Genomic DNA, 15,513 nt, shown 5'->3' with positions numbered 1-15,513 from the left:
TTTCTCAATTTCCACAATATCAAGGTGAGAGCTGGGCTTTTTTAATGGAAGTATAGTTGATTTACAATGTTGTATTAGTTTCAGCTGTACAGCACAGTGATTCAGTTTCATGTATATATATTCTTTTTCAGATTCTTTTCCATTATAGGTTGTTACAAAATATTGAGTATAGTTCCCTGTGCTATACAGTAGGTCCTTGTTGGTTATCTATTTTATATATAGTAGTTTGTATCTGTTAATCTAAAACTCTTAATTTATCCCTCCCTGCCTCCCTTCCCTTTTGGTAACCATAAGTTTGTTTTCTATGTCTGTAAGTCTGTTTCTGTTTTATAAATAAGCTCATTTGTATAATTTTTTTAGATTCAACATATAAGTGATAGCATATGGTATTTCTCTTTCTCTGTCTGACTTACTTCACTTAGTATGACAATCTCTAGGTTCATCCATGTTGCTGCAAATGGTATTATTTCATTCTTTTTTACAGCTGAGTAATATTGCATTGTATATATATACCACATCTTCTTTATCCATTTATCTGTTGATAGGCATTTAGGTTGCGTCCATGTCTTGGCTATTGTAAATAGTGCTGGTGTGAACATTGGGGTGCATGTTATGTTTTTGTCTTTTCTGTATATACGCCCAGGAATGGGAGCTGGGCTTTTTAAAATCACCACGGCAAAGTGGTGGAATGAGAGTGGACTAGGAGAAAGTGACTTGGGCAGTAACCCCAGAGGATCATTATAAATTACAGTAACATCTGGTAACTTCATTGGTAGGAAATTCCATAGTCTAACAACAATGGCAGGATTCTCCTTAATGCCTAATCTCTGTTCCTCTTGCCATAACATAAGCCCATCTCCCTTTATTCAAGCCACGCGATGGTGTATCAGGACATGCTAGTGGACTGTGTTGGCCATAGATCTGATACTCACTCTTCCTGGCTGTGAGCAAAATGCCTTATTTCTCCAGCATCTCTCTTCCCCCCACAGCACCAGAGCTTAACTAAAACCCTCTTTGACTTATTGGGAAATTTAAGTCATAGGAGGCAGTTAATGCTTCCTAAAGTCCTCTTTTCTCTTCCTCTTAGGTGCAGGTATCTTTGAATTCATGTGATTCATCCAACACCCTTGCTCTTTGGTCTTGCCCATAAGCATCTACACTAAGCCAGTAGTCAGAGAGCACTAGGAAATCGTTGCTAAAAAGACTGACATAATCTGTCCCCATTGCCTCGTTTCCTGCCATGGAAAACTGAGATGGTAGAGTCCTTGCTCTGCCCAGGTCTGGAACCCAAGGCTCCATCTCAGGTCTACGGCCTTCAGTTCTGTGCTGCAGACAGAACTATGCCAAGTCCAAGGACTCAGCGAAAGATTCAATATAAGAACCAGCTCTCATCACCACCCCATACACACACACACACACACACACACACACACACACACAGCTTTACCCTTCTGCCAGTGACAACAAAAATAACACTCATCATTTGCTGAGATATTTGCTAATTTTAGAGCAGACTTTCTGCCATGAAATCAAAAGAAATAACCATTTTTAACAGTGGAGGGAAACTTTCTTAGTAGTTGTCTCTGCCCCTCAGAGCTACCTCACGCTCAGACTAATCTCAGTGCATTTCCATTTTAGTTTGACGTGTTTAACATGGTGAGATTCTTTAGATAAGCCACCCCTCCCCCCAGGGCAGTGGGTTGAACTCTGGAAAAATGTAGGCGAAATGTGGCTTGCTTGACTAACAGCTGTTTGCTTCTAATTATTTTCTAATGTGAAACATGCAGTGGCGTGCATACATGTGCAGACAGGAAGGAGCCAAGTAGAATCTCGGAGACGAAGACGAAAGGGGATTTTCTATTATGTTGTTTTCAGGAATCTGTACCTCGTGACTGATACAACATATTTGGTAAGAGCCAGGTTTTCATCTCTGTAATCTTGGACGTTGAGATAACGTTCATTCTATTTGAAGAATTCAATTTCTGCTTGAGAGCATGTTATTCATCTGTTAACTAGTGGTTTAGGACTGAGCTTTAGGAAATAAATGAGGATATGGACAGCTAGATTTAGAAATCTCAAAACACTCCCAACACGCACTTGGAATTAGAGCCAGTTCAATTGAGTATTTGTTGTGCACCTACTCTGTGCCAGGTACTGCTGGCTATTGAGTATATAGAGGGTCTCAAACTTGGCTGAGAATCAGAATCACCTGGGAGAGCTTTAAAAATACAAATTCCCAGGCCTGATGTCTCAAACCTAATGATTCAGTCTCACGATAAGCTTTCAAAGGCTCTCTGGCTTTCACAACCTGCCCACTTTTTCTCATCAGGTGAAACTCCTTTTTTCCCCAGCGCCTCCCTTTTCAAATTTCTCATCCAAACTCCCTAAGTGAGACCCCTCTGTTGCCCTTGTCCCAGTTGTTGCTCCCTCCACAGCCCCTGCTCTTCAGCCTTGGTCGTTGTGTGTGTGTCTGTGTGTGTCTGTGTGTGTATGTGTGTGTGTGTCTGTGTTATGTGTGTGTGTGTATGTGTGTGTGTGCGTGTGTGTATGTGTGTGTGTTTGTGTGTATGTGTGTGTGTTTGTGTGTGTGTGTGTGTCTGTGTGTTTGTGTGTGTCTGTGTGTCTGTGTGTGTGTCTATGTGTGTGTGTGTGTTTGTATGTGTGTGTATGGGTATGTGTGTATGGGTGTGTGTATGTGTGTATGGGTGTGTGTCTGTGTGTGTATGTGTGTGTGTATGGGTGTGTGTGTGTGTGCTGGTTCTCAAAGTGTGGTGCCTGTACCAGCAGCATCAGCATCCCCCAGGAACTCGTTAGAAATGAACATTCTCAGGCCCCAACCCAGATCTACCGGATAGGCAACTTTGGGGGTTGGGCCCAGTGACCTGGGTTGTAGCAAGCCCAGTTAATCAGTTGTCACCCAAGGTTCCAGCCAGCCTTCCAGAGGAGGCTCCCTGAGGGCGGGAACTGTGGTGCATGGCAAAGCGGCCACAATCATGCCTCGGAGATTTGTCGGGAGTCTCAGCCAGGAGACCATGTTAGGTTTCACATGGGTCTATTGTTCCCACAAACACAGCTGCTGGATTAATGTTAAGTGGTTGGAAAACTGAGTGTCAAGGAATCACCAGAAAAACCAGATGGAAAAAACCTGTGATGATGGTGGGCTTGCTAAGCGTCAGTAGGACTCCCTTGTTAGGACAAGGAAAAGTGTGAATGCTCCTCCTGCTGCTGGGGCAGCTCACACCAAGGCTTACTTAGCACACTCGTTGTACCATAGCTCTTTTGTGTAACTGCTCCTGTTTATGAGTCTTCCCTCCACCAGATTTGACCCCCCAGAGGCACCAATTATGCTTAACTCATCTTTGAATCACCCATAAACATCAATGTACCTGGCACGGAGTAGGGATTCCACCATCTCTTGTTAAAGAGACACGTGGGACGTAATTATGAAACAACTCCCAGAGCATCAAGCCAGATAGACTTTCTCCTGTGACCCACACAAATCACTTAGGCACTCTCGATCCAAAGAAGGTGTCATTCTTCTTGCCATCTCTTTGAGGAAAGGAGAGCAAAAGAGGTCATCTTACGTGTATCTGGGCAGGTGGGCGAGGAAAGAGCGAGAACAAGGAAGTTTGAGAGTAGAAGCACGGAAAGGAATTCAAAAGTCATAATGTACACTGTTTGTCCAGAAAAAGAACGGACTTGCTACCAGAACTTCAGCCTTCACGCTGTTTAACCCAATGCATGGTCCACGATGAGCCGCATTCTAGCCACAATGTCTGTACACATTCACTAGGCCTTGGGCAAAACATTCAGCCTCATGCTGTGCCGTAAACTCTGCTTCCCTTTCCTGAACCCTCTCACCGGATTTGTCACGGTCCTGGCAGGAAACGGAAGGCACCCTCAAGAGGGTTGAAATCACACAGATCGGGGAAGGGTTAAGAGAGCGGGGGCTACTCTTTGTTGCATAGCAACGGTGAGGCACCCAGGGACTAGCAACAGTGAGAGCTGTTACATCCCTAGGCCTGAAGAGCAAGGAGGCGAGAGGGTGTCAGTGGAATCAGTGAGAGCTGCAGCTCCCGAGAAGAGGCCACCCAGTGGGAGCTGTGACCGCAGAGAGGGTCAGCTATCTAAATCTGCCCTGTTCCGTGTTTTTATATGGCCCACAAGTTAAGAATGGCTTTTTGTATTTTTAAATGATTATATCAGCACCTACATAATAGCCTGGAGTTTGCCTCTTGACTTACAAAGCCTAAGATATTTACCCTTTGGCCCTGTACAGAAAACGTTTGCAGACCCCGGCCCTATAAGAATGCAGCCACCCACTCCTCCATGCGTGTTACACGTGTTGAGTCATTTAATCCTCACAACAACCCTGTGAGGTATTATCTCCATTTTACAGATGAAGAAACTGAAGCATAGAGAGGGGTCAGTCACTTGCCCAAGGACACACAAATGGCAGCTCGAATTCAAGTCAGGCAATCTGACCTCAGTCTAGGGATTTCCCTGGCAGTCCAGTGGTTAGGACTCCATGCTTCCACTGCAGGGGGCGCGGGTTCGACCCCTGGTCAGAGAACTAAGATCCTGCAAGTGGCAGGGCATGGCCAATCAATCAATCAATCAATCAATAAGAATGCAGCCACCAATGAAGGCAGGGCTCAGGGAGGGAGCAGGAGGAACTAGCACCGACCTGCCCCTCATCTTGCCCTCTTACCTCCTTCTTTTTTAAATTGAAGTTTAGCTGATTTACAGTGTTGTGTCAGTTTCTGCTGTACAGCAAAGTGATTCTATTATGCATATATATATTCTTTTTCAGATTCTTTTCCCTTATAGGTTATTACAGAATATTGAGTATAGTTCCCTGTGCTGTACAGTAGATCCTTGTTGGTTATCTATTTTATATATAATACTGTGTATCTGTTAATCCCAAACTACTAATTTATCCCTGCCCCCCTCCACCTTTCCCCTTTGGTAACCATAAGTTCGTTGTCTATGTTTGTGGGTCTATTTCTGTTTTGTAAATAAGTTCATCTGTATCATTTTTTTTTAGATTCCACATATAAGCGATATCATATGATATTTGTCTTTCTCTGGCTGACTTCACTTAGTATGATAATCTCTAGGTCCATCCATGTTGCTGCAAATGGCATTATTTCATTCTTTTTCATGGCTGAGGAAGATTCCATGGTATATATGTACCACATCTTTATCCATTCATCTGTCGACTCTCGTCTCCCTCTGATGCCACCTGTTGGCCAAACCAAAGGGAAGCTAGATGATGCCATCTGTAGAAGTCGGGCTTCCAAGGCATGGAGCAAGGAAGGCAGAGAAACACAGAGAGTGGATAGGGGCAGGCAGCTCATGAAGGGTAACCTGCCCCACTATAAACAGGTAGAACACCTCCACCCAGCGCAAAACTTTCAGGAGGTACTGGGAAGAGTCCTGGTTCCCCAGTGAAGGTGGTCAGAATCACATACACCTTTAAACGGGTTGCATTTGACTCGCTCTTTCGTGCATTTCAGGAAACAGATTTGAGGAGCAGAGAAGCAGGGAAGCACATTTCCTAAGCACATCCCGCAGGAACTCACTGGGAGAAAGAGTCCGCAGTGGGCTGCTCCCCACCGTCGCCCAGGCTAATTTAAGGCACTGACCACACTGACCACACTTCACCCTTTCCTCATTCCAGGCACATGATCAAGAAATTTTCCGATATTTGGCCTGAATTTTTCTTTGCTCAGTTTTCACCCCCTGGCTTTACAGCAATCCCGTGCTTCTCGTTAAATTGGGACTGACCGTTTCAGGCGAGTTAAGTAATGCCCAGATGTATGACCACCAGAAAGATTAAAACCAGGACTGTTTTCAGGTTTGCTGGAAGGCTTGCAGCCTTCAGAGAAATGATTTTTCTCCTTTTCCAGTAGCTCCTCCATGTGACTGGCAGTGACAGAAATGACAGCTGAAGGACAAAAGCCAGAACCTGGCTGGCCCGGCAGACCGGCCTGTGCTGCTTGCAGTACCGGGGAGTGGGTGGCCTTCTGTTCATTTTCTTTCAGGTGGACCTGTCATCCCCGGCCTTAAGCACCTCAGCCTTGTAATCAAGGCAGCATTCAGTGGTGAAACGGTACTGAATGAAGCTGTATGTAGCCTAGTAAGACACACCGAAGCCTTAAATGCTGTCAGATGTGCTGTTGATATTCAACAGACTTTTTTTGTCCCTCCCCGGCTACTTTTTAGAATGGTTCCGAACATGTTTTAAACAAAGACCAAAAGAAAAAAGAGAAAAAAAAATTAACCATGTGTGATTGTGTGTGTGTGTGTAAGGAAAGTTTCCAACTTATGCATTAATTTATTTCATTTAAAGGGAAGCATGGGTCACAATCTTTACCATATATTTTAAGGTGTAAAAAAATTCGTGTTAGTCTCTAACAGCCCTCTAAGTTGAACTACCCTCAACATTCTCAACCTCTGACTAACTTCCAAATAGCTGAGGCAGACAAACGAGAAGAGAAGACACAGCTGCTGCCTGGCCCTCCATTCCCCCCCCCCCCAAAAAAAAGAAAGAAAGAAGAAACCCAGCCACAAAGCCCATGCACCAAGATGCTTTGAGTGTCAGGCCTCACAAACCTCCCTGGCACAGTCTTCTTGTTTAGGAAGAAACAAAAGCGAGCATTGACATAGAACTCCCAGTTTGCCAGCCTTTGTGGAATGAAAGGTATTGATTGTCTGAGACTGAGGTAGAGTTTGGGAGCCTGGAATTGGTACATTTCTCATGTTATAGTCAAAGTGTGTCAATTTCATATGAAAGAAAGGTATATGTAAATGTCAGCTAATGCACTGTGGTGGAGGGTTCCCAGGATGGTGGGAAATCTTTGAGCTTCATAGAAGCATTTCTCTTCGGGAGTGAGGACCAGTGTCTTGGCATGCACCTTGAAGAGAGACGCATGCATTTGGGACACTCAGATCTGAGAGAAATAGTGTAGTCAACTCAAAGGCTCCCCCCAGGAGGAGTGGGTAAAGCCCAGGGACTGCTTGGAAGAATCCCCTGAGGCTCTTGTGGCCCTAAAGGGATGTTATTAATAAGCCCAGTAGCCACTGTCTTGAAATGACAGGCTTTTGCCTCCTCTCAGAAAATTAAACATAGGGCCCTTTGTTGTGCACTTCTGTTTGACCTTTGAGAGTTATGTTTATCCTCTTCTTGGTTATAAACACTCTTATTCTAAAGCTTACTTCAGCTCTTCTTGCATAAGAAGCTACCTGGCATAGGAGTAGAAAGAGGTATAGGATGGGTAGATTACCCAGATCATTTTCTGTGCCACACAGAATGGGGACTTCGGGTTCATTTGTGGGACCTTCCAAACTCAGAACACTGAGGGTACAACCAGAACTATCTGGTCTCACCTTGGCCAGGACAACTCATGATAGCAGCTCACCTGCCTGAAGGGCTAACCTGGGTGAAGCATGTACCACAAGTCAGGCGCAGTCCCAAGGGCCTTTCCTGCACTCACTCCTTCATTTCTCACCACCACCCTCAAAATTAGAAACTGCTACTACTCCTCCTGTTTTACAGATGGCAAAATCAAGGCACAGAGAGGTTAGGTAACTTGCCTAAATTCACACTGCTAATAAGATGTCTCTTGGTTTATTTTCTTAACAGCAAAGCATCCATTCCAGCTAGCCATGAAATCTGTTATTAATCGAGTAGTAGAAAGGACTGGGAGCCTGGAGGTAAAAGACCAATCAGGAAACGATTCTCAGGATGAGTGACAGATGATGAGGGCCTCGGCCAAGGCAGTAGCCGTGGAGACAGTGGGACAGGGCTGGACAGGAAGAGGTGACGGGGGGGCTGTGACAGAGAGAACATTCGAGAGACATGGTCGAAGTTGGATATGAAGGGGTGGCAGAAGGAGAGGAGGTGAGAATGATTCTCTGGTGTCCGCCTTGCCCGTCTGGATGTCAGTGGTGCCACGGACCAAGGCAGGGAATGAAAAAGGAGGAGCAGATTGGGGAAAAATTGTTCAGTATGTGATGTCTGGTTTTTTTATACCTGTGATACGTTTACATTACAACTAAGATTCGGTGGGTATTTGGATCTGGAGCTCAAGAGAGGACTAAGCTGAAGATAGAATGTGTGAGCCATGGGCAGACAGGTGGAAGTTTGACCCATGGGACCAGGTGAGAGTAGTCAAAGTGAGCATTCAGCCTGGGGGTGAGACTAGAAGAGGGGGGCAGCAAGGGGACGCCACCACATCGTGTGTAAGCAGAGGGGAGGGGCAGAAGAGGCTGAAAAGGATCATGAGAGAGAAAGGAAGGAGCAGGCAGAGAGGGAGAGGCCCAGAGCATCTGATCGCTCTAAAGAATCAAGTAAAATGAGGGCACAGGTGGCCAAGGCATTTGGTAGCCGGGATGCTGTGGGCAGCCTTAGTGAAGCGGCTTTGGTGGAGTGTTGGGTTCATCAAACACTGTCACAGACGCCAGAGGGAAAGGGGGGGAATGGAGTTGGAGGACGGGTAGATCCATGCTTGAAAAGTTCAAATTATTGGATTCTTACACTCCGCGTTACATTCATTTCCATCTTTCTACAGAGACTCCCAATTTTTCATTTTAATGACTTTACCCCATCGTTGATAAGGCTGAATGAATACTTTCTATGAGACAAGTATCTTACTTCAATATCTAATTGTAAGCCTTTTAACAAATCTATAGGGTAGACAGTATTATTATCTCTTTTTTTAAAGATGAGAAAGGTAAGGCTTAAGGACGTGAAACAGCTTGTCCGAGGCTGCAGCAGAGCTGGTGAGGGGAAGCCCCAGAATACAAACAGTCTGAATCCAGTCATTTTGTGCTTAAATAGCACTCTATGATCTGTTGCCTCAAAGAAACACAACGCTTTCTCCTGGTGTTACACATCTAGGTGGTTTCTGCCCCTTTGCCCTGCATGGAGCTTTAGATTTCTGCTGAGTTAATTAATACACTTCCTCAACAGCTACTTTTTCTTTCAGCCCCATCTCATTGCTCCTCATTTGTCAAGGAGTTGAGTGATCAGTCCTCAGAACACTGAGGGTGGGATGATTTACAAAGCCAAATACCCGGAGTCCCCCCAAAAAAGGGAAAGAAAACGAAAAAGAGACATTCTTCCAGGAAATCCACCTGGTTATATCCTGAAATATAAATGCTTATCCCAAAGAACCTTAAAGGAAAACATTTAACTGATGCTTGAAATGGTTTAATTCAGAAAACCATGCTGAACCCAGCAGCGGTCCTTCCAGCATTCTAAAGTCATTTCAAAATATTTTTAGAGGTTTTTGTAAATACTTGGCCAAGAGAGATGAGAAACATTACACTTAGCAAGACAAAGTTGAATCCACAAGAACTCGAGCAACAGAGTTGATAAAGGTTCAAGAGCACATTCTTTGTATCTAAATAAAACCCACCAGAAAATAATTTCAAAACACCAAGTCTTCGAGGTGGCATTCTTAAATGGATGCTGCCACTACAAAAGCTTTGTGGCAAGGAACTTGAAGTTTCTAGACTCTCCCAGCCTTTCAGCATTATCCTTCACCCAGCCTTTCAGCATTATCCTTCAAAGACCTCTTCCAGATCGGTGTTTTCAAACATGCCCGACTGAGACCCCAACAGGAAATACATGTTGACCCATTATATGCTTATGTGTGCACAAGTGTGCATTCACTTCACACACTCATACACACACCCATGCATACTTATCCTCACCATTTGCCTTTAACTCAAATATTTTCCTTCCTATTTTATTTTATTTGTTAAAAATTCTGGTCCTAATACACAAAATTTTTTCATGAGGGCTTGAAGAGTCGCAATCCACAGCTTAGAAACCCTGTTCTAAAGGATCTGCACAGGCAAGAACCTGCAATTGGTGTAACAGAAAGTATACGAGCTTTGCGCAGGGAACTATATTCAATATCCTGTGATAAACCATAATGGAAAAGAACATTTTTTAAAAAGAATGTATATATATGTATAACTGAATCACTTTGCTGTACAGTAGAAATTAACACAATATTGTAAATCAACTACACTTCAATTTTAAAAATAATCAATGCAATTAAAAAAAATATTTTAAGAAAGAAAGTATATGAGCTTTGGAATTAGACAGACATGGAGTGGGGTCCAATCACACCTCTCCAGTTTACACACTGTGTGCCTTTGGGCAAGTTAGTTGATCTCTCTGATTCCCTCTCTGTAACCCTTTGGAATTGCTGGGAGAATGAAATGAGCAGACACATAGAAAAGCACCTAGCCCAGCACTTAGTAACACTGAATGCATGCATTCGTCCAACAAATATTCACTGAGCACCAGAAGCTGTCCTAAGGGCTGGGCATACAGCAGTTAACAAAACCAATAGCACCTCTGTTTTCATGGAGTTCACATTCCAGATGGCAGAGACAGACACTAAGCAAATAAACATAGACTATGTCAGGGAGTGATAAGGGCTGTATTGGTTTCGTATTGTTGCTATAACAAATTACCACTAACTTAGTGGCCTAGGTCACACTGGGCTAAAACCAAGGTGAGGCCAGGGCTTCATTCCTGCTGGAGGCCCTAGGAGAGACTCCATCTCCATGTCTTTTCCAGATTCCAGAAGCTGCCCACACTCATTGGCTTATGGCCCCCTCTCCTCCCCAAAGCCAACAACAGTGGGTTGAATCCTTCTCACATGGGATCACATTCACTCTGCTTCTGTTGCCTCATCTCCTTTTCTGACTCTGACCCTCCTACCTCCCTCTGTTAAAGACCCATGTGGTTAGATTGGGTCCACCCGATGATCCAGAATCATGTCCCCACCTCCAGATTCTTAACTTAGTCACATCTGCAGAGTCCTTTTTGCAATGAAAGGGAACATATTCACAGGTTCTAGAGAGTAGGATGTCATCTTTGGAGGTGGAGGGGAGCAGATTGTCCTGGTCACCACAAGAGTGATGAAGGGAAATAAGACAAAATAAAGGTGACTTCTGCCTATTGATGGAGTCACCAACCAGGGTTAATAATAAGAGCAAAGCTGGGACTTCCCTGGTGGCACAGTTGTTAAGAATCCACCTGCCAGTGCAGGGGACACGGGTTTGAGCCCTGGTCCAGGAAGATCCCACATGCCGCGGAGCAACTAAGCCCGTGCACCGCAACTACTGAGCCTACATGCCACAACTACTGAAGCCTGCACCCCTAGAGCCCGTGCTCTGCAACAAGAGAAGCCACCGCAATGAGAAGCCCGTGCACCACAGTGAAGAGTAGCCCCCGTTCTTGGCAACTAGAGAAAGCCCGCACACAGCAACGAAGACCCAACGCAGCCAAAAAATTAAAAAATAGTAATAAGAAGAGCAAAGCTAAATAAATGTCTTTTTTTTTCTATTAGTGTTTGCAGTGGCAGAAGCCAGCCTCTGCTCAGCATGTCTAGGGAACTAGAACGTGAGACTGCCTTTGCCACATGCTGTGAAAACTTTAGCACTCATAGGCTCCCTCCTTCCAGATTCAACCAATCACCTACAACTCCAAAGGGGGTTGTGATTTGTGGTGATCCGTGATCTTTGGTCATTTGTCCGTCGAGCCTGGGATTCCAGAGCCCATCATAGGGACAGCCATGGATCTGTGCCCCAGGGGCCTTTCATTGGTCTCACCCTGTCCATGCTTCTATTTAGTCACTTTCCTGCCTGAATCTGTCCTCACTGTTTCATTTGTAAACTCTGGACACTAAGTGGGAAGAAAAAACTTTAGTGCAAGTTGAAAAGATTGACTTGCGGTGTGAGGAGTTGCCCGGGAATATGATGAGGGCAAAAGCTGAGAGCCTGAATGAATCCTCCGTGTCTGCAAACCTGAGGCTGCACTAAAGTCGCAGATGTCTCCTGCCCGAGCATCAGGGTCCTCTGGGATGTGTCTCTCCTCCTCCTACATTCCTGAGGCCCACATTTTGAACTTAGGGACTAGAGAGTCACATCCTATGGCAACTGCATTGCTGGTGAAGTGTGGTTCACATGACTTAAGAAGCGTGGAAGTTTCTGCCTGTCTGTGCTGGCCCCTGGTCTGGTTTCAGATGTAATCTTGGTGCATTTGTTTTATTTCAGGGAAAACTTGATGCCCTGTGGGTCCTACTAAGGAAAGGCTACGATCGTGTGTCCGTGATGCGTCCACAGCCAGGAGACACGGTAGGATTCATTAACGGTGTCGCACACACGCGTTCTTTTTGCACTCTCTCCCTCTCTCTGACTATGGAGCTAGAATAACTCCAGATGTAGGAATCCAGCTATGATTTCATGTTGTGACAAATCAGACACTAATTTTCAAAACTTGGGTTTTTACAAGACCTTGAGTTTCGACTTGCTTTTTTGAAAAGGATTTTGACAGAAATAGCTTAGCTTTAATGTCCTAGGACTTGAGCTTCTGAGTTTACAGGTACAGTGTGTGAATAAAGCAGGACTGGCTCTTCCTCAGGTAGCTCCAGGGGAGGGGCCTGCTGTTCCTCAGCCACAGTGGCCAGTGGTGACAAGCAGGACGCCAGGGCCACAGGATGGAGCGAGGGAGTAGGGGCCACAGAAAACTCCCCCATCTTCCAGCAGGCATTGGGCCCAACTGGTCCAGGATCACAGGAGGACCTTCCACCCTGGTGAGGGTTTGCCCTGAAACTGTCAGGGCCAAGCTCAGATGTCTCAACTAGAAGGAGATAGAAAGGGAGGAGGCATCAGAGGCCTTAGAAACCATCTAGCCCAAGTCCTCATTTTGTAAGTGAGGAAACAGAGGACAAGACAAGCTGAATATTGTGTTCTGTTCGGATAGTAACAACGCTGGAAACAACCTCAGTTCTGCTGTAATCACACCATTGCTGTGTCTTCTGGGAAGAGTTAGTCTCTCTTTCATAAAATCTACAGAGCAAAGCTGGGGACCAAATTCTCCCTCAACTACCCGCGACCTGCATCTTGCATCCGCTGCTCTGGGAATCAAGCACATGAACCCAAAAGCAAAATCAAGGTGTCTAATTTGGGGCTCCTTTCAAACCAGGTAGAGCTGGGTTTGAATCTTGCTTCCTTCCTGCCTGGAAAACTCCAGGCAAGTCACGTGATCTCTCTGAATTTCATCTTTATAAAGTAGTTGGTAATGACTACTTCACAGTTTGGCTGGTTGGAGAAGGTAATGTTTGTAAAGCCTGTGGCCTAACGTTTGAACACTTAGTAATGCTTAGTCAGGGCATATATTATTAGGATTATTTACTTTGTGATTTTCTACTGTCTGTGAAGGGTTGATGCAAAAATTCAAACTATATTGCAATTGATGTGTGTCAGATATACCCACATCTTTACCCTGCCCACTCTGCAACACAGCACAACTAATACAACACGAGAGCAGAGCCAGTTAGGCAGGCCCCCCTTCCTTTGCACCTGGTGACAGGTGACAATGGGTGGCTTGTGGCTGAGGGGATTTGGTCTAAAGTTTCATAGCCTGTGCAGGCTGCTGCCAATTAGCTATTCCTGCTCCAGTTTGTGGCAAGGACAACAGGCAAGAATGACATTAAAAAAAAAACCCAGGCCATATAAACGCTGGGCCAGCTTGGCCCTCATGACACGTGGAATTTGTATTTTGTCTGTGGATGTCAACAAGAACACATTTTGCCATAGCAGATTTGAAAGTACAAACTCTACAGCTAACACAAATGAGCCTAGGCCATCAGCTTTGTACTCAGGGTGGTATTTGGCCTTATAAGTTATGCATATGGTTTCTGTGGAAAATTAAGAATTTTTTTTAGCCTGCATGAGACTCATCTAAGAGATTTAAAAAAAAAAAAATAGGATCCCCAAATTCGGGTTCAGCAGTACTGTTTTTTGTGATAGAACATGCTAGTCCAGTGAACAAGCCCGTTCTTCTCAGAGCAACTGAAAAACATCACTCAAATTTGTTAACATTCCATTCTCCGCTGACCAGTTTGGCAGAAACAAATTTCTAAACTGGGTCAAGCAGAGAAGGGAGTGTAGGAAAGAGGAAGGATAGAGAGAAATATTATGGTATATAAGATAGAAGAACCAAAACTGTTTGAGGGCAAAAGGCTGATGGGATAAATCCAACAACAATGAAATGAAAATGGATGGAATTTCTTCTAGTGAGTCACACCTAGATTGAATCTATTATTTACTAATTCTGAAGGAAAGTTTGTATTTCACATTTGAAGATGTTTTGTGTGCTTTTGAGAAATACGATTCCTCCTTGAATTTTCATTTCCCAATCACACCACATAATAGGTGCGAAGGACAGGTGGGCTGAGAATTAGGATACATTTGACTGTATTCTCAGCGGTGTTGCAAGTTATGATTGTTCAGCCTACTTTTAAATGGGCTTTCTGTATAGAAATCCTGCTAACATGTTTAAGACACATGCAAGAATAGTTGCAGAGAACTGTGTCCTTGTAGTCATGGTGACGGCCACAGACATCTAGGCGTACACATGGAGTTACACAAGAAAGGTCACAGATTAGGTAGGAACAGAAATACACAGCTTCCGCATGGCAACTCAGGAAAGAATTCCAGGAGTAGAGAAGACTATACTGTAGCTTATTATTACATGCTTACTCTGTATTATTTTGCATAATCTTAGGAGACTCGCTACAGACCTGACTTCCTTGCATGGGGATAAGTCTGTAAGAATTCCTCAGCACTGATTTATGGGGCTGACCACATTTTCCATAAACTCAAAATGACTGCATCCAGGCATGTGCTCGTGAACACGAGTCACAGGTTCTGAATTTTCCCTTTAAAACAAAAACAAAAACAAACATCACCTAATTACATTCTCATTCTGATTTGTTTCAAACATATGTTGACCTCCCAGGAACCTGGCAATTCTTCCTTCTCTGTTCCTGTCTGCTCCATCCTTCCCCCAATGAACCCGCCCTAGCCCTACAGAGGCAGACACGGGCTCACCGGTAGAGCCTCTGAGGCTGCTGGAAAAGCTGAGAGCTTCCAGCCTCCACTGCAGAGCAAAGGGCTCCAGGAGGCCTGAGCCCAGAGCCACATCCTTCCCTGGGATTGGTGCCCAGCTCCTGGGAGCTGTCCAAGCCCAGGGTCAGGGGAAACATGAATGGGATGACAGCAGGAGACATGAATGCTTTCTGTCCACCACCACCCATCTTCCTTTTTCTGCCTGGGGTGGGCTCACAGTCCTATTGTTTGTTGGAGCCCACCAAGAGATCCTGAGCAAACATAAAAGAGAAAGTACCAGAAGAAGCCACTTAAAAAGCAAACCAGCAACACATCCAATCCTAAAATTTAAAGAGTTCACTAAGCATATGGTATCCTTTGCTTAAACCATCCCCCGGGTTCCAGTATATAGCCACTGTTGTGCTCTTTCTAAAACACGGATCTCAGTGTAACATCCCAAGGCTTCAGACTGGCAAAGACTAGGAAGGAGACCCAAATCCTTAGCTTGATTTAGAAAGGCTTCCCTTATCATTTCATCTGCTATTCCCTCCAGGTTCCCCCATCACTCCAAATAGGTTTCCAGCCACCTAG

The 15,513-nt window shown here is 44.7% G+C and overlaps 1 protein-coding gene across 1 annotated transcript in view; it reads left to right on the top strand.

Annotated features, from left to right (window-relative positions):
* Positions 1-15,513, top strand: part of ANTXR1 (ANTXR cell adhesion molecule 1) — a 245,064-nt gene that overhangs the window by 174,570 nt on the left and 54,981 nt on the right. Inside the window, exon 17 of the mRNA XM_057558000.1 lies at positions 12,085-12,165. Coding sequence (XP_057413983.1) covers positions 12,085-12,165 — 81 coding nt within the window. The remainder of the gene's footprint in view (positions 1-12,084; positions 12,166-15,513) is intronic.

Source organism: Balaenoptera acutorostrata, chromosome 12, assembly GCF_949987535.1.
Source record: "Balaenoptera acutorostrata chromosome 12, mBalAcu1.1, whole genome shotgun sequence".
NCBI classification, from domain to species: Eukaryota; Metazoa; Chordata; class Mammalia; order Artiodactyla; family Balaenopteridae; genus Balaenoptera; species Balaenoptera acutorostrata.
This window is presented reverse-complemented; position numbering and strand designations above follow the sequence as displayed.